We start from the raw sequence: 27229 nt of genomic DNA on the forward strand, positions 1-27229 counted from the left end.
TGCTATCATTTGATAATTTGTGCGGATGAGTCTATTGTAATCTCCCCTGGGAAATGTTCAGGGAAAGGGTGGAGAGTGCAAGGTGGCTTGCTTGTGCTTGAAGAGGTTTGTTCTGTGGAGAATAAGGGAGGAAATGTAACAGGGCAACTCTAGATTTTGAACCCGTTTTACCTGCAGCCGGATAATGCTTGCAGCTTGACCCTTTACCCTTCTCTTTTTAAAATGATGAATACTGAGGTAGAAGAGTCTAGCTTTAGAAAAATGTTGTCTAAAGTCTAAAGAGCTTGCCAATATGTTTTGATAACACAACCTGTCTGAAAGAAAAGAAAGACATTATATCACCTACCTGTTTCCCGGAGGAAATTTCACACAAGCTAAAGGCCCCAACTAATAAAAAAATCATGTCTTCTCAGAGGATGAATTTGACTTGGCAGACAGAGCTCCCACAGATGGTGGTCTATTTCTCCCTCTTGTGTATGCCGTTTTTGTAAATGCCCTGGGGACCACCCAATATTCATATTTAATTGTGACAAACATGAAAAATTAACCCACAGTGACACCAGTGAGTCTAGAGAGAGTGTGTGTGAGAGAGAGAGAAACTCTGTTATTTTCAAGTGATGGCAATTAGATAACCTTTTCCATATGTCTCTTAATTTTTTACTTTTACAGCACTGGCAAGCAAATCGTCTTTACAGTAGTTCTCATCCTAACTGTGCCACAGAGTGGAGCGAGTTTGGCCCAGCGCTGGCCCACACCCATCATATCAGCACCAGATCAGGGTCACGTCTTTTACTGAGTCAGACATTATTTATTCCGGGCCTTGGAGGGAAGTAGAAGTGTTTTGTGATCTTATTTGAAAGTTTATTCCAGAGGCATTTCCTGGACTTATCTGCCTTGCAATTCAAATGTGAGGAGCTGTTATCTGATAAGCAACATCTCACGCCGTTGTTGTGGTCCATAATGCCCTTGGCTCAGTAATGGTTGAACCAGTAGTTCTGCAATGGAGTGCAGTTTTAACTGTAGGTTACAATAGGTTGTGTTAGTTTACATGTTTAAATTCTGTGATTTTCTCAGAGAAAGCACATAGCATGGCAATTCCTTTGAGGAAATTCCTCTGATATTGTGTATGCATCACAATAATGTACAACAAATTTATCACTGAGATAAATGATCAGTGTCACGTGTGAAAGCAGGGGCATGGCCTCTGACATAGTAAACAGTGCCGTGAAGAAAGGGATTGCTATCCGTACAGCACAAACATTCTCTCTAGTGCCTGTCACCAGCTGGAATTGAAATAGTGGAAGCTAGCGCCCAGGATGTTTGTTTACATGAGTTGACTATTGCAGGTTCATTGGATTATCACCTGGCAACCACAGCAGGGTGCTGCAATGCAGGCACGTGAGCAACCGTTGAGCCATCTTCTCCCTCTCAGGAGGCATTGTCAGGATCACTGTTCCCATAACAACCCCTCAACTATTCCCTCCCTCTGTCAGAGATGTTTGGCTCAAACCCACAGGGGTCAGGGGCTATTCACCTCCACTCTGCAGGAGAAGGTATGGTGTCTACGACACAATATCCTGACCTGGCAGGCCACAGCTATGAGAGACAGATAGAAAATCTTCTGTTATTTGCAATTTTGGTGATAAAATCACTTTTCATGGAAACCTTTAGTGTACCATATAATCAGTATTTACAACACTCACAACTATATGAGGAATAACATTCAACTAGCAGACTCTGAACAGGACTTATCAACAGCCAGTTATTGAATGCATTTTTATAATGTGTGCAGTGTAAGTGATGGAGTGGGAGAGTTAGTGGTGTGTGAGGCATTCGGCTGACTGAGCAGATCAGATTTCATGATGGCGATGAGGAGAGCTGTAAATGTTTGCAGAATTTGGGAGTGGCGTAGGGTGGTGGCAGTGGATTAGAGACTGCAGCTAGCAGCTGAGCCCAGTGTGTAGAATGTGTGATGTATGTTCAAGAAAGCCCTGGCCAAGTATGGTCATAATTTCGATCCAAAGTCTAATATAACATTGCAATGATGCATATTGTAAAACTGATAGTTGATCCACATATTCTTTCTTTTTTTGTGACAGAGGCTCCAGATTAGTCTAGGCAATGCCCCCAGCTTCTTAAAGCTCAACTCTGCATCAACCCACTGAGATTAGTGATCATTCAGTAGGCCTCTATGCCTAGGAGGTATTTTTTATAGCGTACATGTTGTATATGCTGCCACCTTCTGGTCAAAAATTGCACAGCTCAAACAGGAAATTGTGTTAAGGTGTGCCAGTGGAGCACTCCAAGTTGATATTCAGGTTGTGTGTCAAATATAATACAATTTAAGCTTGTATTGCTGTCATCATATATCAATCGGGTTGGGGTGGGGGGTGGGGGTGCTGGATCACTGAATACAGCCATTATGAAGGCTTCCAGTTCAGAACTTCCAACAATATAAGAATGTTGATAACCTGTGTGCATTAGTGAAACACACTCAGCACACAGTGAACACACAGTGAGGTGAAGCACACACTAATCCCGGCGCAGTGAGCTGCCTGCAACAACAGCGGCGCTCGGGGAGCAGTGAGGGGTTAGGTGCCTTGCTCAAGGGCACTTCAGCCATGCCTTCTGGTCGGGGTTCAAACTAGCAACCCTCTGGTTACAAGTCCGAAGCACTAACCAGTAGGCCACAGCTGCCCCATTAGATAAGTCCCTTATGCCTTTTCAGTCTTTCAATAAAGTTGCAACTACATTCATTATGGTCTGATAATGGACTGTAGACAGACACCAGGGAACTGAAACAGCCTATAATCAATCCAGTTAGTTTACTGGCTCTGACTGATTTTCATTCCCTCACTGAGATCCAGCTAACTGATTGTAGCTCACATTAATGGAACTTTAAGTGGGTGAACAGAATGTTGTGATTATGCAGGCTAGTGTTAAGAAACAACAGTAAATGCTCCATATTTTTACTTCAGCACATGTGTGTGTGTGAGTGTGTGTGTGAGTGTGTGTGTATGTGTGTGTGTGTGTGTGTGTGTGTGAGTGAGTGTGTGTGTGTGTGTGTGTGTGTGTGTGTGTGTGTGTGTGTGTGTGTGTGTGTGTGTGTGTGTGTGTGTGTCTCTGTGTGTGGCAGAGACGGAGAAAGTCTGTTGGCTTTGTATGCTAATATCCTGCAGTACTCAGTTGCTCTGGGGTGCTGAGTGGACATTTTAATTATGTGACTCTACACATCTGCTCTTTACACCGTATCCATCTCTGCCCTCTGTGTTTGCAAGAGTTGCAGTTTCCCCTGCAATCTGATAGACTAGTGATCATAGGTACTTGGAGATTGTAAAGGTAGAATCATCACAGCACCATCATTACAAGCATATGGATGGCTAAAGGCTACTCTGCACCAACGACTACTGTTTTCACAGGCAGTCTTAGCAACCCAGTTTATAGCATTCAAAATAGTCATGGGGTGTCCTTATGGTTGTTATGGCAACTGTATTCTACTGTACTATGTGTCTGTTTTGTGTAAAAGTGTCAAGACAGGGAAGACAGGAAACCATGGGCCTCAATAGAGTAATGCATAGCTGCCTAATAAGAGGGACCCCTGTAGAGTCCCTCACAATGGACATTAAAAATGTATGTTTAGGCCTACTGATCTGTAAACTGCTCATCACTGACACCATCCTGAAGGGCATGCCAATTAATTAACCATCCACTTCAAGAGGTTCCAAACTTCATGACCATTTTTCTCAACTGAATCTGGCCCGAACCCATTCCGTGGATACACTGGAAATCAAAAGAGCGAAATTATGCTGAACCCACCGCTCATAGGCTGCGGCACAACAAAAGACTGAAAAAAAATCTTTCTTGCATCTTTCCCACCCACTCAGCTGTCACAGTGGCGCCTGGTGCTTGATCCTTAATTCACACTGCATTTATGCTGTCTCAGAGGGAATCCGCCACGTAGACTATGCTACAAATCCAAAGAGAATTTGAGTTTATTTGTGGGCTAATTATTTGTGTTCTACGTTGTGTTGACAACCTCTCCAACACACTTAAAATGCCCAAAGCAACCAAATAACTTTCAGTGTCCCGCCGGCGGGACGGTTACCCCCTCCCCCACCTCCCCCCAACATTCTAAATCAATTATATGCACCATATTGCTATGTAGCATAGTAATGTTAAACACCATTTCAAAGCTTTGACTTTTTTCATGCACAATCTGTATAGTGCTTTATATAAGAATCCATAGAAATTGAATCTTCATGTTGATTTATCCAATATTAGTTGTACAGATGTATACTCTATCACACACTCATTGAACCGACAAAGTAAATGCAAAAATAGAGACTTTTTTGTAATTATTCCATATTTTGTGTAGTCAGTCTAAATCCGAACACCTGACACAATCTAAATAGTCCACAAGAAACCTCAAAGTGTTACCTTTCATTTGAGACCAGGATTATGCTTCTACACAAAGGGGTTCATGTGCAGTAAGCATTTGATGTCAGTATGCATTTTGGATAAGAACAAGTCCTATGGGGAGTTTCCATAGGCACTTTACAAAACGCATGAGCATACCTTGGCAAATAATAGTCTAAAGCACTCATATTTTTATTCTATTTTGATCTACTTTTGCACACAGCTTCACAAGACCTGGTGCTAGGGCTCAGTTGTGTTTCTAAGGGATATCAAGTGACCTAGAGGGCTGAAATGTGGTCAGTTCAGAGATGCTTGTATTCCGGCAGAAAGAAAAAACTATATTCTAGCCTCTGTAATTCTTTGTCGGTACATCAAACAGTTATTTTGACTGTTTCCTACGAAAACTACAGGTTCTGAGCTTTCTATAGAGGTCCAGCATTTGATGGTTGGCCCCAAAAGAGGTGGGAACAATGCCCTTGTAAATAGGCACAGTGCAATTTCAGGCAAAAACTTGAAATTTGTATTGAGATCCATGTCCCCCCGCCCCCAATATTCTAATTATGATTAGTATTGGCTACCCAATTAATTAGGCTATTATGAAAATACATGGTAGACTAGTGTATTAGTCTATAGTCTATCTCATATCCTAAACTTCATATTCATTCACAGAAAAGCAATGCAAATATGATGACAAAATACATAGTTTCATACTATGCTATCATTAATTTACGCATATTTGAACACCCACTGGACTGGCTAGATTACATTTGGTCGCTTTACATGTTAGCCTATAGGCTGTGGCCAGCATGGGAGGTGCACCTCTTGAAGCATGGGTCAGGTGACAACCATGTGTTGGAAGTTCAATCTAAGAGAGGAGCAGCTCATTAACGAGTGATGTAAATCGTGCCTATAAGTCTCTGTGTCCATGATCTCGCCAAAAATGGTAGCAGCGCATACTTCTACTCATTCTTCTGCCTCTGCAGAATGGATCGTTTGTCTCGATAAAAGGTAAGTTAGTGCACTATTTCTTTCCTTCGATTGAAAGTCAGTGGTCTTCTGCATCTTCTGCTTGCGACTGAAGTGTCTGATTTTTTTTTTTTAGAGATTTAAGTTATTTTTTGTGTTGTGGACAGCACCCCATCGCACCTAGCGTCAGCATACATTTCGCTGGGAAACTCGTAGTATGGGTTGCCTTATTCAATCAGAGATGATGATTTGCGACTACGGTTTTATTATTTTAGGTAATTTGGCAGGAGGGACACATTATTCGTTTCCCTCGGTGTAGCTACTGTTCCGTTATCAAACAGATAATTGCACCTACGAAACATAAGCTGTGGTCGCAGCTTCTTTGCAATGGCATTAATGCTGGCAACCATTTAGGCTACGAGGTGAAATAAACGGGACAGGAAAGGCGATACTAGATAAAGGGCGAATGTCACCTGGAGGAGAGAGACCGAAGCACAACCTCTATACCGCAGCCCAGTACAGCGCAGTCACAGCCACAGGAGATCCCCCCATTTGTTTTCATAGAGAATCGCAGTGTCCCACCAAACACGAGGCGGTGCAGTTTTGTGAGGGGGTGAGTTTGGCATCCCGATCAGGTCGTCATCAGGCAGATTAGGTCTTCTTTCTAACGACTCTGGCTTTGATTCCAAGGTATGTGTAGTCTTCTCTGTCCTGTCTGCCAACTGAACTGGGCATATCGTGGTGTTGAAAACAGACGCTGAGACTGCTGCAAGGGACTGAGATGCCAAACCAACAACCGAACAGTTGTGCATAAAAAGCACAGTTAAAGCCAACCTAGCTGAACGGCTGTCCCAGCTTCGCAATTAGACATCTGCAGTTCATCACCTTAGAGATTAAACTAGAAGAAAATTATTTAGTGAATGTCAAAGCTAGGGGCCAACAGTGTTCCTCATAATGTGTTAATGATACATACAGGGTTCACACTGATGACTTAATGGACTCATAGAGCCATGCACATCAAGGATTAATGGGATCTTCTCCCTCTGGATCAATAACTTTGCACATTTATTACCAGTCTTTGCATAGCCAAGCATTGGTGGACTGTCAAAATTAGCCATGTTAATTGTGTGCACAGTTCAGAAGTAGTGGCATACTAAGTGATGTTAATTTAGGGGTGCTCAATTGAATCACTCACTCACATACAGCACATATACCCACTATAGTAGTTTGTCAATTGATCAAATCAATTGATTTTTCACAAAAAAACAGTTGTATCTACCGGACACTCATCCTGAATGCTGTCAAAACTGGCAGTATTACTCTTTATCCACTAAAGTGCATGGAGATCCTACCTTTGTAATGAAAGCAAAACTGAATCACCGACACCTTGGATGACACAGGTGGGAGGCTTGTTGTTTTATCACCAGTGTTTATGCACACTTGCCAGTCCTGCTTTGGAGAGAGAGAGAAGGAAAGAGAGAGAGAGAGAGAGAGAGAATACAGAGAGCTGTGACCTGTCTGAGAGATTAGGACCAAACTCTGAGATGAAAGGAGGCCAGCAGCTCTGGTTTTGGCTGCCTCTGCTGAAGGCCCTCTGGCCGGACACAGCCGAGCTGAGCAGCGGACAGGACTGCAGAGGGAGACGGTCCAGTGCTCCAGGAGAGCACTGCCTCTGCAGTCCCCTCAAAGTACACAGGGGCAGAGAGAGAGAGAGAGAGAGAGAGAGAGAGAGAGAGAGAGAGAGAGAGAAATACAGAGAGAGAGAGAGAGAAATACAGAGAGAGAGAGAGGCAGGGCAGGGCGTGGAGGGGACAGCTGACACAGTGGAGGGAGGGAGTGAAAAAGAAGAAAGGGAACAAGAGCCAGAGTGACTCAGAAATAGTGAGACTGTACCAGAGGAAAACAGTACCAGGGGACTATATTAACATGAGAGGGAGAAAGAGAGATATAGTTACACAGAGAGAAAGAGAGAGGACTTTGAAGAGGCTGATCTGAGGAAAGGTTCAAAGTGCACTCTGACAGACTGCTTGAGCTCGAGAGCTTTGTGCCGCAGTCTCGACAGATGTGTTTACACAGTGTTCCATGTTTACCTAGCGCAGGATAAAATGGTGGGTTCTGGAGGGACTTACCTGTAAATAATCAGACCTTGCTGCAGTAGGGAGGGGGGCTTATGTCAGGGAACAAGCCCTGTGGTGTTAAGCAGGCGATTTGTCATTACACGTCATTTTGTCATATCTGATCCAGTGTGGTAAAAATAGGCTGGCTGCATGAAATATTAAGTACAACCTCTATACCTGATGAGTAAGCCTCTCTAAAAATTAGGATATTGTGTTTCTATGTACAGCATCAAAGAATACTCGAGAATATATGCCCCAGACTCAAAACAGAGTCTCTTATCTCTAGATGAATGTGCCTCTGTATGCCCTGTAGATGCACTATTACAAATGTCAACAAAGTGTCCCACTAGATCGTCTGCTTTCAATTTAGTCTACTAATGTAGCTGAAGTGGATATGTTCTCGTACCAGTCTGGCTGTTGTTCTGTGCCTGTTGTGTAATAGGTAATTACAGTCTATTGCCCCTGTGCCACTAGAACCCTGCAGCTCCAGGTAGCAAAAGCACCAGTCTATCACATCAACGTTACATCAGAACATGTGGGGTCTTTGTCCGAGTAAGTCTTTATGGTGTATTTAGGAGCTGGTTTTTGATTAAATGTTTTATTTGCAAGTATTTTGCTAGACAGTAATAGGATTCGTTGAGAGTGCATGTGAAATATTGCAGTGATGGAGAACAAGTGCAAGAATTAAAATGGATGATGCTGAAACATGGTTGACATACCAGTGGTTAAGCTTTTCAGAAATATATAGAAGTGGTGATATGCTTCATATGCTCTATATGGTGTAAGTAAGGTCATATAATAAGGTAGGTGTGATGCAGAAGTATCATCAGATACCAGATCAGATTTCTCCAGACAAATGGAAGCAGGAAGTAAAAGACCTCAACAAAAATACTAATGAAAACAATGACTCACTGAATGCAAAGAAAAAACATTACAGACAAATTAAAGTAAAAGCAGATAAGTGGAACCCAGCTGCTTATGGTGTACATTTAAGACTGAGTCCCTTCAGCACATAGTTTGAGAAAACAGACCTCATAGTCTGTTAGGCACTCTACTCATTTGTACAATCACTCTTTTATGCATTCACACATGTTCAAAAGAGAAAATCTGCTCTTATCAGTGTTGCTGGCCAGCAAACCCTGATTTGCTAGGTGTTGCTGTAGCAACCGAGCTTACATCAAACAAGAGAACGGGATGAAAGGACACATTCACATTCTCTCTGGCTGTTGTAAAGGACGGTTTGGTAAACAACTGATGGTGAACTAAATGTGCTTACTTTGTCCAGGCCAACCGAACGATCAGGGGAGGATGTGGACATCATACTGGCCCGGCTGAAAAATGTGAAGGCCTTCGAGAGGTTCAACCCCAGGCTCCTACATGAGATATGCCTGTGCGGATTTTATGAATGTCTGGAGAAAGGGATCACATGTAGGTTGCAAATTAAACTAGTTTCACTAAAAATGACACGGACGGAACATTTTTACCAGACTGAAATAAATAACAAAATGTCTGTAGTTAATTTCCACATAGAATTTTCTGCTGTGTCAACACAGAACAACAGTATTTCACCAAGAGCTGTCACTTTATTGTATATATGGTTTTGGGCATAAGGCAGTTTCTCAGGGCTAAGCTTTGCCTCTGTTTTCCCCAGTGTACCGACAGGGGGACATTGGGACCAGCTGGTATGCTGTTTTGTCTGGATCTCTGGATGTCAAAATCTCAGAGACTGCCAATCACCAGGTACACGCCATCACTGTCATACTATAACTCATTTGTATATACAAGCCTCTCTAGAGAGACCATATTATGCTCTCAAATAAAGTGTTTTATTGCACATTTGAACTGTGACAAAAATATACTTTATTTGATTGTCAGGATGATAATGGTGCATATCTTTAACCTCACTTTATAGCTGTATCATCAGTACACTATGATCTCAAAACTAGCTATTTGTTAAGTCTGCTCAACATTCACTGTTTTGACCTGTAATACAAAACAACCTTACCTAATGTGACTAGTCATGATTGATGTGTTACGTAATACAGATTTGTTCCTAAGCTCATTTGAAATGTGTGCTTGAAGAGCTTCCTGACAGTGATGTCTAACCTTGGAGACCAAAGAGACCTTTTAGTGTTATTGGGGCCATCACTCGCACCCCTCCTGGTGCAGAGTACTGGGATTTGAGAGCCTTTAAGAGTCTTGTGTGTGTTGTGTGTGTTGTGTGTGTGTTGTGTGTGTGTGTGTGTGTGTGTGTGTGTGTGTGTGTGTGTGTGTGTGTGTGTGTGTGTCCAAGTGTTAAATTGCTTTCCATATCAGGCAGTGGATGGAACCACAACACTGCAAGATCCACTCTCTTAGGCACATTTTAAATTGAGTGAATGTAACCTGATTAAATTTGTCCTCAACATCGTCCCCCTCCTCATCTTCGTCCTCCTTCTCCTCTCCCCTCCTCTCCTCTCTTCTCTGCCCTCAATTCTACCCATTTCTCTCTCTCTCTCTCTCTCTCTCTCTCTCTCTCTCTCTCTGTCTTTCTCTCTCCTTCAAAGGATGCAGTCACAATCTGCACTCTGGGAATTGGCACGGCGTTTGGGGAGTCCATCTTGGATAACACCCCCCGGCACGCCACCATTGTGACGCGGGAAGTGAGCGAGCTCCTGCGCATCGAGCAGAGAGAGTTCAAGGCCCTGTGGGAGGTGAGGCCAGCGACACAGGCAGGGCACTCAGAGAGCAGCTCTGGCCCTCTCTCTTCCTAGAATGATGTGGACCGGTGGCTCAAGGGCTTACCACTCAGTATATATATTTGCTCATTGGGTTGTGTGTTTATTTGGGCCAAGATGTGGGCCAAAGGTGTGTTCATGTAGACAGGACTTGTACTCAGTGGACCTTGATATATTGTACTGATGTGCAGTCATGAAGATAGAACATGATATGATTCCACACAGTTTGCAAGCACGTTGAGCTTAGGATCTTGCTCATTTGCGTCATTATTAAATTAGCTTTAGTTAGACTGCACTTTGTTCGTCTTTTGAATTACTGTAAGGCAGACTATATTGTACAGATTGACTATATTGTTATGATTGTTATAGAGTATACTCAGTCTTGATAACTAAGGTATTCAATAGTAGTTTTCAGTTCAGTTAATGAGTTTCAGTTAATATTTTCTTTTTTTTCTCATGCAAAAGGGAAAAATATTATTTCCTAGTGTACATCAACAACAACAAAAGCAATCACCACAGTACAAAGTACAAAGGATGTGCACACAGTACTCTTTCTCACACACCTCATATTCAAGTCTTTCAGAAAGTGTTAAGGCAGAAGAACTTTGCAGTGAAATACTGTTCCATCCAGTGGTGTTCTTCAAAATGCATACCTAATCAAATTCGTCCACTAGAGGGTGGTGTGACGTAAAAGTGAACTCTGAAGTCTCAGTCAGTCTACACAGCATGGCATGTTGGTTGGTTGCTGAAACTGGCATGTCTTCTGTGACTTATTCTCACGTTTCCCATATGTGTGGTTATTTTGGTTTGTTGTTTAACTGTAGATTGTTTTAGATGTTTAGATGATTAGAAGTAATGGAGTCCATTTGAACAACAGTGTGATGCTCTCATATTGATGTGGCCAATGATATTTCTATATGACAAACACACCACTTGTGTTTGCATGAGGAAAAGGCAGATAAATATTTTCCTGGAAAACATGGATTGTGGTTTCAACATTACTAAGCCCTTTCCGCTGGCCAGTATTGTCATTGTATGCTCGCTATTTCATGGTATTGGGGTATTTACATAAACTAGGAAATGGTTAATTGCAGAGAGATTTGCGTTGGGGTTCATTTGGGGTCAAGTGGAATGGGAATATTCCGCCCGCCTGTACCAGGAAGGCACAGAATGGCCAGGAGGTGACAGAGTGTCTGGAGAATCCTGCCGCCCTGATGGAGACAACACTGCGGTTTCCTGAGTGGGAGAATCTATTTCCTCTGGGATGTGGAGGTGGATGCGGGGAAGAGAATTGGGCGAGTTGTGCTTAAGGTTTTGTGTATCAGTCGTGTATCCTCTCCCAGACAGGGAGGCACTATTCAAATGTGTATGTGGGTTGTGTGTTTGTATGTGGCTTATATGTGGTTTGTGGTTTGTGTTTTGCTTGTTGGTTGTGTGTACTGAGAGCGTAGCATGGAATACTGCCTGCAACCAACAGACCATTAGACCTGAAAGGTTGATCTGAAATGGTTACTTTCCATTCAGTGCTGGGTTATGCTGTGTTTGTGTGTGTGTGTGTGTGTTTGTGTGTGAGCTTTTATAAGTAGGCTTGTTTTTTTTGTTTGGTGGACTGCTTTTAAGCATCTGTCTGCCTGGAGCCTCTGGAAAGCTTCTCTGTCCCATGGACCCTGCGATAGGTTTTTATTTGGGTGAGGTGGGGGAAAAATGGCTGTGAATCCTGTCTGAACTCATTCGCTAATGGAATAGGAGCTTCAGAGAAAGGAGTGTTATTATATATTTCTGTACTGTATTAGAGTCTGTCTTGACTTTTTCCTCAATGTTTTAATTGGTCTATAATATATGTAATGTACACATAACATTTAAGATACTACTTTTACACATAAAAAGTTGGTGCTTGACTTTGTGTTGTGTGCTACTCGCCCAACTGATTGTGTCCTTTGACAGTTACTGGCACAGTCGTGGAGTGGTTTCTAAAGTGGACTTAGCTGAAGCTGAAGTGCACACATAATCCATAATGACAGCAATGTGCCTCAAACCTTTGCAGTTGGCATTGCAGGGCCTGCTGTTTTGGTGACTGTAGAGCCATATGCAAACATACATGTGTGAGTCTATAGGGCCTTTCCAACTTCCCTTTACTCTTGTGTACTTCTTCACTCCCATATACCACATCCCTTTTAGTTGCCACCTCACTTAATCACTTGTAAATCACTTGTAAATCATTACTCACTTACTTCCTACAAGGATAACACGAGTAGCTTACGGCAGAGAATATCTAACAAGGGTAGAATGAGTTTCACATGAAATGTAATTCCCATTTCTTCTTGAAGCCAAAATAAACCTGAGAATGTTTATTGGTTTGGTATTTGCTGCAGGTATGTTTAGGGAATGTAAATTATTTATAAACTGGAGCCACCTGGAGAGATTTTGAGTTCTTAAATCAAAAGTTGCATGACTCTCCCCTGCCTGCAAGATCATCACTTGTAAATCAGCCCCCACCCCCCATGGTTTGTGAGGCAGCTTGGCCCACTTCATTGTTGTTAACGACAGCTGACATGCTGTGAGCTTCTTACTCAACTGGGTCACACGGATGCTCTGCGGACCCCACTCCTCTCCGAGGGCACGTGGGCATCCTGTCCTCTGGAGACGCCAGGCCCCTGGGCATCAGGGCGTCCCCCGGAACAGACCTCCTGTCCTCCACCCACGCATGTGTCTTGGCCTTGCAGAACGCCTGTGGCGGCGCGTGCTGACGGAGCAGGGCCAGACGGAGCAGAGCGGAGCGGAGCGGATTTCATTTATACAGTAGACATGATGGGCTTTCCCTGTTTTTCTGACATCTCTCTTCTCATCTGTTCCGGGTTCCTCCACATCAAAAGCCCTGTCTGTAACGAGATGCTCAGTGGTGTTTAATGGGGCCCTCAAAGGTGTTCCATGGGAGATGGGTTTCCTTTGTGGTCCTTAAACACTCTGAACATAGAAGATGTATTTTTAAATCGACTCCTATAAGTAGGGATGGAATTCTTTAGGACTTTATTGTGACATTTATCTCTCAGCTCTGGCGAATATGTTCCCTGGAACATGAGTGGCGGTTGGAGGTCTGTTGTATTCTGGGCATTCCCCTGACATCAGCACCCACCGCACTGAGAACCGCCAGGCATGGCTGCCTCCCTGCACATGTCACAGTTATTCAAAGAGGCAGTTGTGAGAATGTTTATTCAACAGAGTAGGCACAGAGGAATCCCCTTCACACACACACAGGCACACACACACACAGGCACACACACACACAGACACACACACACACATACACTTACACATACACATACACTAATACATTTTGTTTTACTTGTTGGATACCCTCTCTGACAATCCTGGAAACACCATCCAGATAGATCACTACAAATGTTGAAGGGATGGTTACTTGTTTGACTGGGAGCTGAATGTGTCTGTAGTATACTGAAGGTTGTATGAGTGTAGTACATGATGTGTGTGCTGAAGTGTGTTTTTTGTGTCAGTTTGTGTATGATTCTGTTGGTTATATGTGAGTGTTGTCTATTAATGTATGTGTTATATGTTATATGTATGTAATGTAATACACATTGTGTGTTTATATATCGTAATTTGTGTTTTGTGTATGGTGCTGTGTGTTATATGTGTGTGTGTATAGTGACATGTGTTGTGTATGTGTGTGTGTGTGTGTGTGTGTATAAAAAAATGTGTGTGTGTGTGTTTGTATATGGTGACATGTGCTGTGTGTGTGTGTGTGTGTGTGTGTATATATAAAATATATATATATATATATATATATATATAGTGCTGTGTGTGTGTGTGTGTGTTTATGTATGGTGACGTGTGGCTACACACAGCTGCTGAGGTGGGCAGGGACGACGACTGAGGCTTCAGCCTATGGGCCGGCCCGGCGGTTTGCTGTGTCAGCACGGAGACCTGATTAACAGGAAGTGACACAGACTTGGTGTGTGCTCTAAGTCGGCGAGCGACAGAGGGAAATGGGGAGGGAGGGGTCAAGACTGGGTCTGCGGTTTCACTCTTAACCCCTTTCCAAAATACCGGCGCCACCCCACAGAGATCGGAAAAGACAGAAAATAGCTCATTTATTTATTGTTTTGTTTTCGTGTGCTTATAGTGTGTTTGGTTGAGGAACATTTTGGATGGAAAGGAGTTAATCTAACTTCTGTTGTGAATTGTTGGCTTCCAGCTAGGTTTATGTTGCTCTAGACATCTTATCACTCAGATGTCAGATGATGCCTTTTAATTCTCTCCAAGTTTTTGTCTTAACCTTTGCAGCATTTGATATGCAATGGAAAGATGGAAAGACAAGAAATGAAAGTGATATTATATCATCACTCAGCCCCCACCCATACACACAGTCACGCACGCAGGCACGCACGCACACACACACACACACACACACACACACAGAGTTGTGCGTGCACTAAAAGTCTTTCTCTACTCTATGAGATCCATCTTCTGGCACAAACAGAATTTCTCTCAGCTTGTTGCCTTTTGTCTAATTGATTTTCAGTTAGTGCCTCTGAGGGATTCATTTGCATGCACTAAAACCGCGTGAAACGTTGGCTAGGGTTGGAAGTGACTGTCATGGAAAGCCCAGTCCTCCTTCAGATCACTTTTTGGGGAGCTTCTTCATTCATTCATTGTTCAATGAACTGTGTTTTATGGTAAGACATAGCCTAATACACAGTGCTGAATGCTCATTAAAGTAAAGTGAAGTATTTAGCACAGACTCCTAACAGGCTGACCGATTGCAGGCATTGATGCTATTCTTGCTCCACTGCAGCCACACTAATTGTACTTACTACTACAGTGGTGTGGCTTTCTAGAGCATAATAAGGTGCCACCCAGACCAGGTCTGTGGGTCTGATTCCCAGAAAGCATACACACTGCTAAACATGCATTCCCCCGATATACATCTTTATATAAAGTCATCTTTATAACGTCATCTTCACAGTTATTGATATCCCATACCAGAAATCTAGTGTGGATAACAGCGTCTGCTAAGTGAATGCCTTTAAATGTAGTTGGGTTGGCCTTTTGGAGATGCAAAGGCCATCTCAATCACAGAAGTCTGATTCCCGCTTCCAGAGGAAATAACCATGATCTTCTGTAATTGCATTTCTGCTCTTGTGTAATTGCTTTGGCATATAAACAGAGCTGTTCTTGACTGAATAATTTCACTATTCTGTTAACTTTATTCATGCTTACTCTGGTTGATGGATGGCATGTACATTCACTTTTTACATTGCAATTTGTCTTGAGGTATGAGGTAGGTTTGTTGGAACAGTTAACCATCATAGGCTGTGTGGTGTCATTTTTAGATGTTCATTTTCAGGCCTACCTTACATACTCCAGCACCTGCTCTCATTCCCTAAGAATTACCTAATTCCTGCCCAAACACCCACGAATGCGCCCGCTCACACGCACGCACGCGCACGCACGCACGCACACACACACACACACCCATACACGCGCGCACACGCACACACACACACACCCACACACACACACACACTCAGGCGCAGAAGCACTGAGATAATGCCCAGTCAAGTTGACAGAGATGCAGCAGCAGTTATGTAATGAGTAAAACGTTGCTGTGGCCCCTGGGCAGTTTGTCCACACTGTGACATCAATCGATGGGCATTTTTTATGTCTGTATTAACTCATCGTGTCAGGGCGGAATGGGAGGAGGAGATGATGGCCCTGTAGCTACACCCCTCCGCTCTCTCTAGAAAGGACAGAGGCTAGACAACATCCTCTCTGAAAAGCCCACATGCAGTTCAGAGGAAATAACTCATTTATTATTTCAAAGCGGCCACCAAAACAGCGGCACTATGGTTTTGATATCAATTGGAAGTTCTCCTTTTGATATGCTGCTGGTCTGTTTGTTGTGCAGCCCTTCTGGCCACAGGCGAGGCAGCAACGCTGGGCTTTAATCAGCTGGAAGGTCAGAGCTGAGATTTTATCTGCCTCCATCTTTCTCCTGGAAGCTCAATCACGTGACTAGGGGAAGAGCACAGTGTTCCCTCAACATTCATATTCTGCCTAAAGCCTTTAATCCAAATGGTGACATACACATTGTTCTTACCGTACTTGTAAGTGAGGGTCAAATTCAGTTCAAGCAGTATCTCTGACATACTAATGCCACTAATGCACAACGTTTTTAAGCAACAAACAAAATACTAACAGAGATAGGAGATTTTCTGGACAGCACTTTGCACTCCATCATAACACTGGCATTTAAGTCAGATCTAACCGCATGGATGCACGAAAGAAACGTCACCAACACGCCTCTCTCACTAGGTGTGAATTTTAACCGCATGTTCTATGCCTCGTTCAGACACAGCACATTTACATAATGTAATACTAGGAATAGGAAATACTAGGAGGGGAGTAGTAGAACAACCGGCTAAATTCGGACTTCCATATGACCGGTTAGGCTATGTCGTTCAGATATACGGCCCCACCGTTTAACATCGGCAGAACCTCCGGTCTTACACGTATGTCTAAAAGTGCTTACTATGTGTTGAAAGTAGATTCTCTCTCTCTCTCTCTCTGCAGTGTCTGAAGGAGATAAAAGTAATTCCCACAAATCTCAGCCAGTTTTAAATGGCCATTTTTCAAAAAGAGTCTTTTTTTTTTCTCTGAACCTGCTTTTTCTCCAATAATGAGTGCTCTGTGAAAATGGTGGCTTAGGCTTATGCATTAAATATAATGGTGTTGGCTTGAGACCACTTATGGTGCACGTCTGTGTGTTTGGTCTAAATACTGCTTAATAGTTTGAATAATTGAAGGAACCCCTGCCTTATGGGACCTGCTGACTACTGTCAGCTATTAGCTCAAAACTAAAGAGAGAGGTAGTGAGTGAGATGGAGAGAGAGAGAAAGAGGGAGGGAGGGAGAGAGGCAGAAAGAGACAGAGAGAGAAATAGGGTGGGAGGGAGAGAGAGAGAGAGGTAGAGAGAGAGAGAGGTGCATTCATCAGTGCACAATGATTTGAGTAGCGTAATCGCCTAGCAACTGCCCTATGAAGGGAAGTCAACTGTTTGGTGCCCCTCTGCTGGGCAAGGAAACTCCAGCTCTGTTTCCCCTGCACTCAGCGTGAGAGAGAGAGAGGGAGGGAGGAGGGAGAGAGAGAGAGAGAGTGACTGGGACTGGGATACTCACATCCTTACCCAGCTGAACGAGAGAGACGTTGGATGCTGGACGCATAAAGCAGCACTCTGATGCAGACTTCAGAAAGGTTGACTGGATTTCATCTGAGGATCTGAGGAGCAGACAGAATTATTACAACCCAGCTGTCTCATCATGAGCCACTCACTTGTCTAGGTGAGTCCTGTTTAGTCACCCATCAAATGTGTTGTGGATGAGTACTTTTAAAATGTGTGTCTGTGAACTGTTTCACTGGAGTTCAGTAGTGCACTGGACTTTTCATGAGAGAAGCTCAGAGACCCACACTCTCTTTTCCAATTGAAAGATAAACTCGTTTGGGAGTAACCTGGTTTTGGAAGAAGTGGTTTGCAAGTGTACAGCATGTCAATGATGTAATTTGAATGAATAATTCAACTTTGAGACTAATTGTGCAGCCATGCACAGTGATGTATAGAGTCCTGTGTAGTCATGTGTGTAAAACAGAGCAATTTGGGCTGTTCAGAGCAGATATTTGGAGTCATTGCAAAACAAGTGAAACCATCGGAGATACATGTTTCTTTCACTGTAGCCTTAAGGCACATTTAAAATGAATATATTTGGCCCCTTTTAATGCAATCTCTCTGAAGCCTGCCATCATTAGGGCTGTAAATAGAAGGCAAACACAGCTCCTCATGAAAGCAAATGTGTATCCCAAACTGACCACATGTCGGACAATAACCAGAGAGTGCTGTGAGGCTAAGGGCGTTGATGTCTGTGTAGTGTAAGTGATGAGCGTTTGGCTGTGTGCTGGGTCTGCGCGGGTCAGTTCTCATGTGGTCTCCACGTAACTCCCCAAAGAGGGGCTAGAGAGACTCAGCTGTCACGTCTCATAGAAACACAGAGTCCCTGATCTAAAGGTTGAGGATGGAGCCCAAATTGAATGAGGTGAAATTTTCTTGAGTGATTGGCAGACGGTGGGTTGTCATAGAGATGCAGTGGTCCCAGAGTTGTTTGTGTGTACTCATGCGGACCTGCAAATGCTCTGTGAGGTGTGTGGTGGATTTGCCACACTGTGGAAAATCGACATTCTAGATTAGCTCTACAACACATGGTGCCTACTATGCCAGGCCCTTAGACTTCCAGGTACGGCAGTGTGAAGGTTTTAGTAGGCTTACGTCTTCTTTTAGCACTCTGTACTAATCCACAGTGGCAAGGGACAGACCCTCCTCTTAAAAGACAATTAACACATCCCTTTAAGACACAAACACAATTAACACATCCCTTTAAGATACAAACGCAATTGCAGGTAGTACACTCTGATCATGACCCTGGGGACAGAACATTGTGTGTTGCATTTCCAGTTCTAATTCCCACATTAATTCAAAGAAAATCCAGTCAAACAGTCATGAATGATAACCCCTTAAGCCACCCATAATGATGGGATTACAAGTATAAGATTTCATTATCCAGACTTAAACCAAGTGGAATTTGATTATTTACAGTATTTCCATGGTAAACTAGTTGGCACAGTTATGTTGGCATCCAAAAACAGACTACAGTGTATTGTTGTTCGAGTTGGTATTTCAATACAGTTTATGTACACACAATATAAAGTTTGAACATTTTTCTAATGGACTTTACCATGTGAACATGTAGAAGTATGTGGCATGCCTTGCCTTTTAGTTTACAGGGAGATGGCAGTCCAAAGTGGTTGTGGGAGCGACAGTGGTTGTGGGAGCGACATCCTAGATGCAGATTATATAACAAAGCCGTGTCAGAGATATTTGCTGTCTTTCGGCATGACACCAGATGATCAACGGTTGATTACTTCTTAGATCGACGGAGACGCTTGTCACGGAATAGAGAGGCAGTCTGTCATGTTCCATTTCCTCTCCACACTGGACAGCGCTGTGTGTGTGTGTGTGTGTGTGTTTGTGTGTGTGTGTGTGTGTGTGTGTGTGTGTGTGTGTGTGTGTGTGTATGTGTGTAGATCTTAGTGTTGGGGGTGTGTGTGCTGGGCATGAGTGTGAAATCGTAATAATGCATTGGAGTGAGCACGAGCTGGCGTTTGTACAAGCTGTGATTTTACACGTGGTCTTGTGACCTGGCGTCTCTCTCTCTCTCTCTCTCTCTCTCTCTCTCTCTCTCTCTCTCTCTCTCTCTCTCTTTCTCTCTCTCTCTCTCTCTCTCTCTCTTTGTCTCTCTCTCCCACTCTCTCCCTCCTCCCACCAAAACCCCATTTGACGCTCCAGCTAATTCTGAGTAATTGCCCCTCCTAAGCAGGGAGCCTCTCGGAGATGACAGGCCAGCTTAGCAGACCTGACACCATGATGAAGACGCCTCGCGGGATGCCGTGTGAGGTGTGTCTGCCCCCAGCAGAGTGCCTCTGGCCGCTGGCATGCTCACCAGTCAGAACGCTGCCCACGACCAGTGGTTGTTTTTCTAATCAGCATTAGGATTCTCTATAGAGCTGTCTGCATGCTGACATATGCTTGATACGTAATCATCGCTGGGGGTCTGACAGTGCGTATTTGCTCATCTTTTGAAAGTGATGGAGGATCTTTAGCCTCTACTGGAGGCTAATTCTCAAATAGTTATTCACTCTCTACCCAAGCAGTCAAGGACTGTTAAACCTGAGCTGAATGGTGAACTGCAAGAGCATAATATGTTTTAGCAAGGTAGAGCTTTTGTTCTGACTCGTGCATAGGCCTAACTGCCATATATAATGTGTGAAACAGGGCCAGACAGACAGTGTGATGTGTGCAGTAATGGGGAGTAATTGAGGGACATGTGTGGGTGAATGGAGGCTAGCTGTGTTGAGTTCTAATCATCATAGTGGAGTCGTGTCTGCCCTAATGGGCGTTGACTGCAGCGATGATTAGGTCAGACACTCAGGCTGATGCTTAAATGGAGACAAGTGACCGTAATTACTGAAGAGTACTGAACGAGCATCTGCCAGATATGCCTAATATTCTACTGATTCCTTGCCCCTGGTACCCGAACATACAGTGGTACTCACTTGTACCGTAACATTGCTCAAAAGCTCTATGTCTCATGGACTGTCAGACATCAGAGTCAGGCAGCAGTGTGTGGAAACTGAGTATTTAGTCGCACAGATTACATTTGTCAAAGCCTTTCCCTGTCATTTACTGTCCCTGTCCCATTGAGAGATGGGCAGTGTTGGCGAAAGGAATGTTTTGTAGCAATGGAATCACACGAGTACAGGGACTCTTTTAGAAAGTAAGTGTCCATTAAGACATGAGTTGAATTGAATTAAAAAGCTGTTTACGTATGCCTTTAAAGGGACACCTAAAGTGATTAAGTCATGTCAGTGCCTTCCAATTAGATTTGGGGTTGGACCTCTAATGGAACATGGGCATATGTTTACGGTTTTTTTTTTTGCTTTTGGGAAAGCATGATGTCATGGAGAACATGACGCCACTGCTGGTAAAAAAAGGCACAAATTCTGAGACAAATTTTCAGAAGCGTAGATATCTATTAGCATTGTGTGTGTGTGTGTGTCTGTATCTTTGTTTGCATGCTTGTGTGTGTATGTATATGCATTTTAGGTGGGTTTGACCATTGATGGTTTCTCGACACCAGTTTGTTCCTGAAGGATGTAATCCGGTGTAATTCCATCTCATCTGTGGAGTCCGCAGATTGAGCGGATTTGATCAAGGCGGGTCGAAGGGAACCGCTTTTCCTCCCATGACTCCATCTGCTCTGAGTCATGGTGACCCCTAAGACGCCCGCGCGCTGTTCGGGGCATGGCAGCCGTACGGTCCGCTAGGTCCTCAGTGGGCTCTAAGCCCCGGCCCGTAAGCCCTTACCGTATGCCCCGATTACAGGACCGCCAGCCCAAATGGATACATGAGCCCAATTGGACATGAAAGGATGTGTATATGTATGTTTATTTGTGTGATGGGATGTGTGTGTGTGTGTGTGTGTGTGTGTGTGTATGTCGCAGCTTTGTCCGGAGGAGACCGAGAGCAGCCTCCTAAAAGAGGGTGTCTTATGCAAGGGCCTTGTTAAAAGGATGCCGGGGCTGTGAATTTTGCTGAGTGCTTGGTACCGCCAGCTGTGTCCAGCTGTTGTGTAAGGTGCCAGAACTGTGTTTGTGGTAAATAAAAACATACAGTAAGACATTTTTGCCACCTCCATATGCTCCATTTTAAAATGCTGTTAGCCTCATAGAGAAGTAAACAAAGACGAACATATCTTTTTATTTCTTGTTTTATTTCACCTCAGGCTGTGGATTTGGACTAGTGTTGAGTGAGAGTGTTCTATTTGTGGTGTGTTGATTGTTTTGTGTCTCTCGCGCTCTTTGCAGAAGTACCGTCAGTGCATGGCTGGCCTTCTCGCCCCACCCTATGGTGTTATGGAAAGTGGACCCAGCAGTGACAGTGAGTTCAGCTTCTCTTCTCTCAGACCCTCAGGGCTCCTCAGAAATGCACAGCCTGGCGTAACCCCGCCACTGCCTTTCAACCCCCTCACAGACAAGACGGGAATAATTCATATGGCAGTGTGTGGAGAAAAGAGCAGAATGAAAGGGAATGAAAGAGTAGGCCCTTAGTGGAAGCAGCATTCACTATGATGAATTCAGTAGCTGTCTCTTTGGCAATTCATGGAGAGTCTAGTTCATACTGTTCAGGCATTTCAGTCCATGTTGCTGGTGAACTTTAATGTCAGCGATGCCTTTTCCACAAAGATGCTATTGTTAAAAGGCAGATGAATTTAAATGTTGTCATGGCCCTGAAGCAACTCCTCTATATTTAAATGATAACAGAGCCTTCTAGCAACTACATTACATTACATTACATTACATTTGGCTGACGCTTTTTAACCAAAGCGACTAACAACATGGTAAACAGTAAGTTTTAGAACAATTCTCACAATTTTAGGACAGTTTAAAAGAACATTAGAGTACAGTAAGAATAAGTGCGTCGGTGAGTGCTGTTTTTAACAGTTACTTGTCAGTTTAAAACGGCTGGTGAGTGCTAGGATCAGTAAGACTTGTTGTAAGTGTTGCTATGAGAGTAGATGTTCTCTAAAGAGCTGGGTCTTCAGGAGTTTTTTGAAAGTGGAAAAGGATGTCCCTGCCCTTGTAGGAACTGGAAGTGTGTTCCACCAACGAGAAACAACAGATGAGAAAAAAGTTTGGATTGGCTTGAGCGCATCGGGTGGTAGAGCTAGACGTCGTTAGGCCAGAGGCGCAGCGGTCTGGAGGTAGTGTAAGTCTGTAAGAGGGCATTCAAGTAGGTGGGAGCAGAACCGAGACTACTTTGTAGGCAAGCGTTAGAGACTTGAATTTGATGCGGGCCGCCATAGGTAGCCAGTGTAGCTGGATGAGCAGCGGGGTAACATGTGCCCTTTTGGGTTGGTTGTAGACCAGGCGCGCCGCCGCGTTCTGCAACTATCTATAATTAGTGTGTTAAGTACATTGCAACAGTCAGACATTGTGTTTGAAACAGACTGAAGTAAGCCAAATGTTATCTATGTGTGTATGTAGAGATGTGTGTTGCCTATTGTGTGTGTACATCCATCCCTACAGGAATGCCAGACAAAGAGAACTTAAACAACAACACTTTGGGATCCATGTCTAAACATCTTAGCAAGGTATGATACAATTTAAAGTTACTCTGTCTATGAAGTCTGTGAACTGAACAGAATACCTGTAGCTATAGTTAAATATATGCAGGAGGCTAATGTACAGTATTACTTTATAGTTGTAAGTTACAATACCAGCAAAACAGTTTGTATAGGCCTATGCAATTTTGGATACAGCATGATATGACACATGCATACCACTAAACAATGGCATTTTTTTCCCTATTGTTACTCAAGTCAAATGAAAGACAAATAAGGTCTAATTTGAAGAATCTATGAATGATCTACTCCTGCCTAACTAACAATAGGAACAAGAAGCAGTATTGGTTTTAAGTTACAGCATAAGAGAGAAATGTGTGTAGAATTTGTCAATTTATCTAACAAGTTGTAAACAACTGATAGGAATAAGGTTCGGATAAGATACAGGTTGGTCAGTTATGCAGAGTACATCATAATTTAAACAACCAGAAATAATAATTTTTTTGACCGCCTGTTTCTCTGTTTAGTCTGTTTTGCATTCTGTCCAGTCACCATGACCATCACCATCCTCATGAAACAGCACTGTTAGGAAGGTCCCGACCTCTGTCCTCCGACGTGAAGCGATGCTCACACACCTCCCCCATGCGTGGTCACATGCAGCCACATCCTCTGTAGTCGGCAGTGTCCGTCCGAGTGAAAAGCGGAGGTCAAAAATAAGACAGGAATGCAAAGTTTGTTTAAAAGCTCGTCTAAATATAAGCAGGGCGGTCGTGGTCGAGCGCGGCGTGTTCGTCCTCAGGGGTTCCTGTCCTGCCCCGCTCTGTGGCGCTTCCTGACCTTTCCACAGACAACATGTCACTTACCAGGGAGAGGCCTTTATTTACTGCCCAGTGCACTTTGTTCCAGAGAGGGCTTTTTGCCAAAACATTCAAACTATAAATATCAGCAACAGAGAAGACGTGCAGACCATACTTACCGGCAAATGGCAGAGAAACATCCTACCCACCCCAAAGCTTTTTGTTACGTAATGCAGTCATACAGTATGTTTATGTTTGACCATAAGTGCAAGCAGAGCTATATAAAATAATAATGCATACAGATTGTGTGATGGTCAGAGTGGCTTGGGGGGACTCAGCTGTGACTGGGGGTGTTTTAAAGGTACATACTGTAAATCCTCCCCTGGCGAGACTCATTGATCACTGATGCATGTAAAATGCTGCTTTAATGCCACTGTTGCTCTTTGTCATGGGCTATATCTCAAACCAGATCATTATCATCTTGGCAGGTACCACTGCACACAGACCACAGTGGTTAACAACATTTTAATCAATATGCACCGCTTAAAATGTCCAGCACTAGAGATGTGTGTGGAACTATACTATGGATTTTTTAATGTAAATATATTGAGGGTGAAGCAAAGACAATAAATGATTAACACTGCAATTAAATATGCATTACGTTGTGACATGGCAGCCTGAAGGAAATACATTGCCCACTTACAGTGAAAACAACTGAAACAGAAGGGGGTGATGTCCTCCAGCAATGCCTGGAAGTCCTCTTTGCTGTTAATTGAATGCTGACTTGTGCATTTGAATGCTGTTTGTCCCCATTATATACTTGTAGGCACATGTGCTCTCTAAACAATTAGAGAATCCAGTGAAGATGTCACAGTGTATTATTCAGTTCATCACTTCATGGAATGCTGTAGTATGAATACAGAATCATTTCTCACCCTGATATATTTAATATTCTGTTGGCTTTATATTCTAGTCTGTGCACAAACTTCACATCATGTCCTATGTGGGTTATATTCTGTGTCTGCATCAATAATATCAATAATTCAGTAAGGCTGGGCGTCAAGCTCACATGAACTAAGAGTGTTGCCCAACCAGCTGTGAAAAATCAATACGTGTGGTTCTGTGTGGGGGACAGACCTGTTTTGTCTATCTAGGGAGAAAAAAAAAAACTAGGAAAAGATTAAATAATCAACATTTTGCCAGTAATGTGGGAATTCTGCATTCAGTAATGCAGAATTCCCACATTTTGCCCATGCCAGATTTCCATTGTGATTGTACTGTGTTTTCTTTAGAGAATCCATTATCGTTTGTGGTCCCTTATGTTTGGTCAATGTCCATTAAATTGTATTTTTCAGACATCACACATTGAAACCCAGGCCAAACCCCATCCTAAATCCATTTACCAGGTACTTACAAACAGACACAGAGGCCTTCTCCTCACCCACCATCACCATCATCATCATCATCATCATCATCTTGCCATCCTCATTTACTCACACATCCTTAAAGATAGCTAAAACGGTTCTTCCTGTCTTTGTTTTTCCCGCAGGTTCCTTCAGAAAAGATCTTGCGGGCAGGGAAGGTCCTACGCAATATCATCCTGTCCAGGGCTCCTCATATGATCAGAGACAGGAAGTACCATCTGATGACATACAAGTGAGTCAGTGGCACAGCCACAGGGTCATAGGGCACAGCCACCAGCCCTGTAGATGTATTGGATATATACTGTATGCAGACCTACTCCTTGTTTCTGTCAAATAGACCAGATGTAGGATAAAGCCAGTTACATGTTAGCACACAGTGGGTTACAGCAAGTGTGTCCGTCACCATGATTACCATGCTGTCCAACATGTTAGCATGTAAGAGTTCATTTCATTTCTATAGGATATAAAACATGCACACCGGTAATATATTCTAGAAGGACAGGTGTGGTCCCAAGCTGACACTGCGATTTCAGCCCTGAATCAGTCGCATTCGATTTGTCATGTCACTTGAGCAGGCTCAGAAAGAAGATGTAACAATCCATGTTTTAGCTGTAGTCTGATCTGATTTGTCTGATCATTTGTGGCATGTCTGAAAAGCTATCAAGAGTGTGAGCAGTCAAACGTACAGTATGAGCACAGTAATCACATGTGATGTGTAGTGTGAGTTACCATGTCGCATGCCACTGAGAGAAAATGCTGCTTCTGCCCGGCTGTGTGTGTGTACATACAGTGCTGCTCAATCTATCTTCACCATTGTCTGTGTCTGCGGTGTGCGTGCGTGTCTGTGTGTGTGTGTGTGTGTGTGTGTGTGTGTGTGTGTGTGTGTGTGTCTGCGATGTGTGTGTGTGTGTGTCTGTGGTGTGTGTGTGTGTGTGTGTGTGTGTGTATGTGCCCATAGGCAGTGCTGTGTGGGCACAGAGCTGGTGGACTGGCAGATTCAGCAGAGCTCCTGTGTGCATTCCCGTGTCCAAGCAGTGGGCATGTGGCAGGTGCTGCTGGAGGAGGGGGTCCTCAACCACGGTAACACACACACACACACACACACACACACACACACCGGAAGTAATCCATATACTCCCAAATTCATACACACAAAGGACACAGATGTACTTTGCACAGTCACCCCAGCACTCCAACAAACATCCACATTTGCATACAATGTTAATACTGTCATAGCATTAGTTCATCCTGAGCTCCCAGGAATAAACACAGATACACTGATGTGCCTCACCACACTCACCTTACAAACTCTTCTCTGGACTGTAGCTCTGATTGGCCTAACCTCACTAGTAGAACACATGGGCACATTGTTCACAAGGTTTACAGTCATTTGCTACCAAAGCCTGTCAGCTCAGTCCTCAGTCCCCAGGTACTTCATTTGCAGGTGAAAACACTTAAATCTGAAATCCTGTTCCTGCTCAAATCCTGCTTCCCCTACACCAGTGGACTGCTTGTCAGTTGGCTCTGTGTCATACTGGCGCAGACTGTCAGAGACTGTTCCAAATGGTGTCTCTCTCGGGAAGTGGGGGTGTGGGGGGGGTCGGGGGTGCAGAGGTGTGTCTTTTTTAAAACACAAAAGTGTGTCAGACACCTCTCCCTCTCTGTTGATTTATGCTGCAGTGGACCAGGAGCTGAACTTCCAGGACAAGTACCTGTTTTACCGTTTCCTGGACGACGAGCAGGACGGCGCCGTGCCGCCGAGCGAGGAGGAGATGAAGGAGAGCGAGGACGAGCTGCAGGACACACTGCTGCTGCTGTCCCAGATGGGCCCCGACGCCCACATGCGCATGATCCTCCGCAAGCCGTAAGGGCCCCGCACACACACGCATGCACACACACAAACACACACACACACACACACACACACACACACACACACACACACACTCACGCACACACACACACACACACACACACACATACACACACACACACACACACACACATCCCCTCTCCCAGACCACATGCTAATACAAATCGCCTGGA

At 43.8% G+C, this 27229-nt stretch overlaps 1 protein-coding gene across 4 annotated transcripts in view; it reads left to right on the forward strand.

Moving 5' to 3' along the window:
- The first annotated feature begins 5168 nt into the window (after nt 1–5168).
- Nucleotides 5169–27229, forward strand: part of rapgef4a (Rap guanine nucleotide exchange factor 4a) — a 33380-nt gene continuing 11319 nt past the window's right edge. Inside the window, exons 1-10 of one of the 4 annotated variants that reach the window (XM_048239384.1) lie at nt 5169–5424; nt 8785–8927; nt 9151–9239; nt 10046–10192; nt 21707–21779; nt 22928–22992; nt 25115–25165; nt 25309–25415; nt 26142–26263; nt 26864–27047. In XM_048239384.1, coding sequence (XP_048095341.1) covers nt 5342–5424; nt 8785–8927; nt 9151–9239; nt 10046–10192; nt 21707–21779; nt 22928–22992; nt 25115–25165; nt 25309–25415; nt 26142–26263; nt 26864–27047 — 1064 coding nt within the window. In that variant the 5' untranslated portion in view covers nt 5169–5341. Of the gene's footprint in view, nt 5425–8784; nt 8928–9150; nt 9240–10045; nt 10193–17266; nt 17575–21706; nt 21780–22927; nt 22993–25114; nt 25166–25308; nt 25416–26141; nt 26264–26863; nt 27048–27229 lie in introns of those variants that run through there. The other 3 variants (XM_048239385.1, XM_048239386.1, XM_048239388.1) reach the window with 3 other exon arrangements.

Source organism: Alosa alosa, chromosome 3 (genome assembly GCF_017589495.1).
Source record: "Alosa alosa isolate M-15738 ecotype Scorff River chromosome 3, AALO_Geno_1.1, whole genome shotgun sequence".
Classification (NCBI taxonomy): domain Eukaryota; kingdom Metazoa; phylum Chordata; class Actinopteri; order Clupeiformes; family Clupeidae; genus Alosa; species Alosa alosa.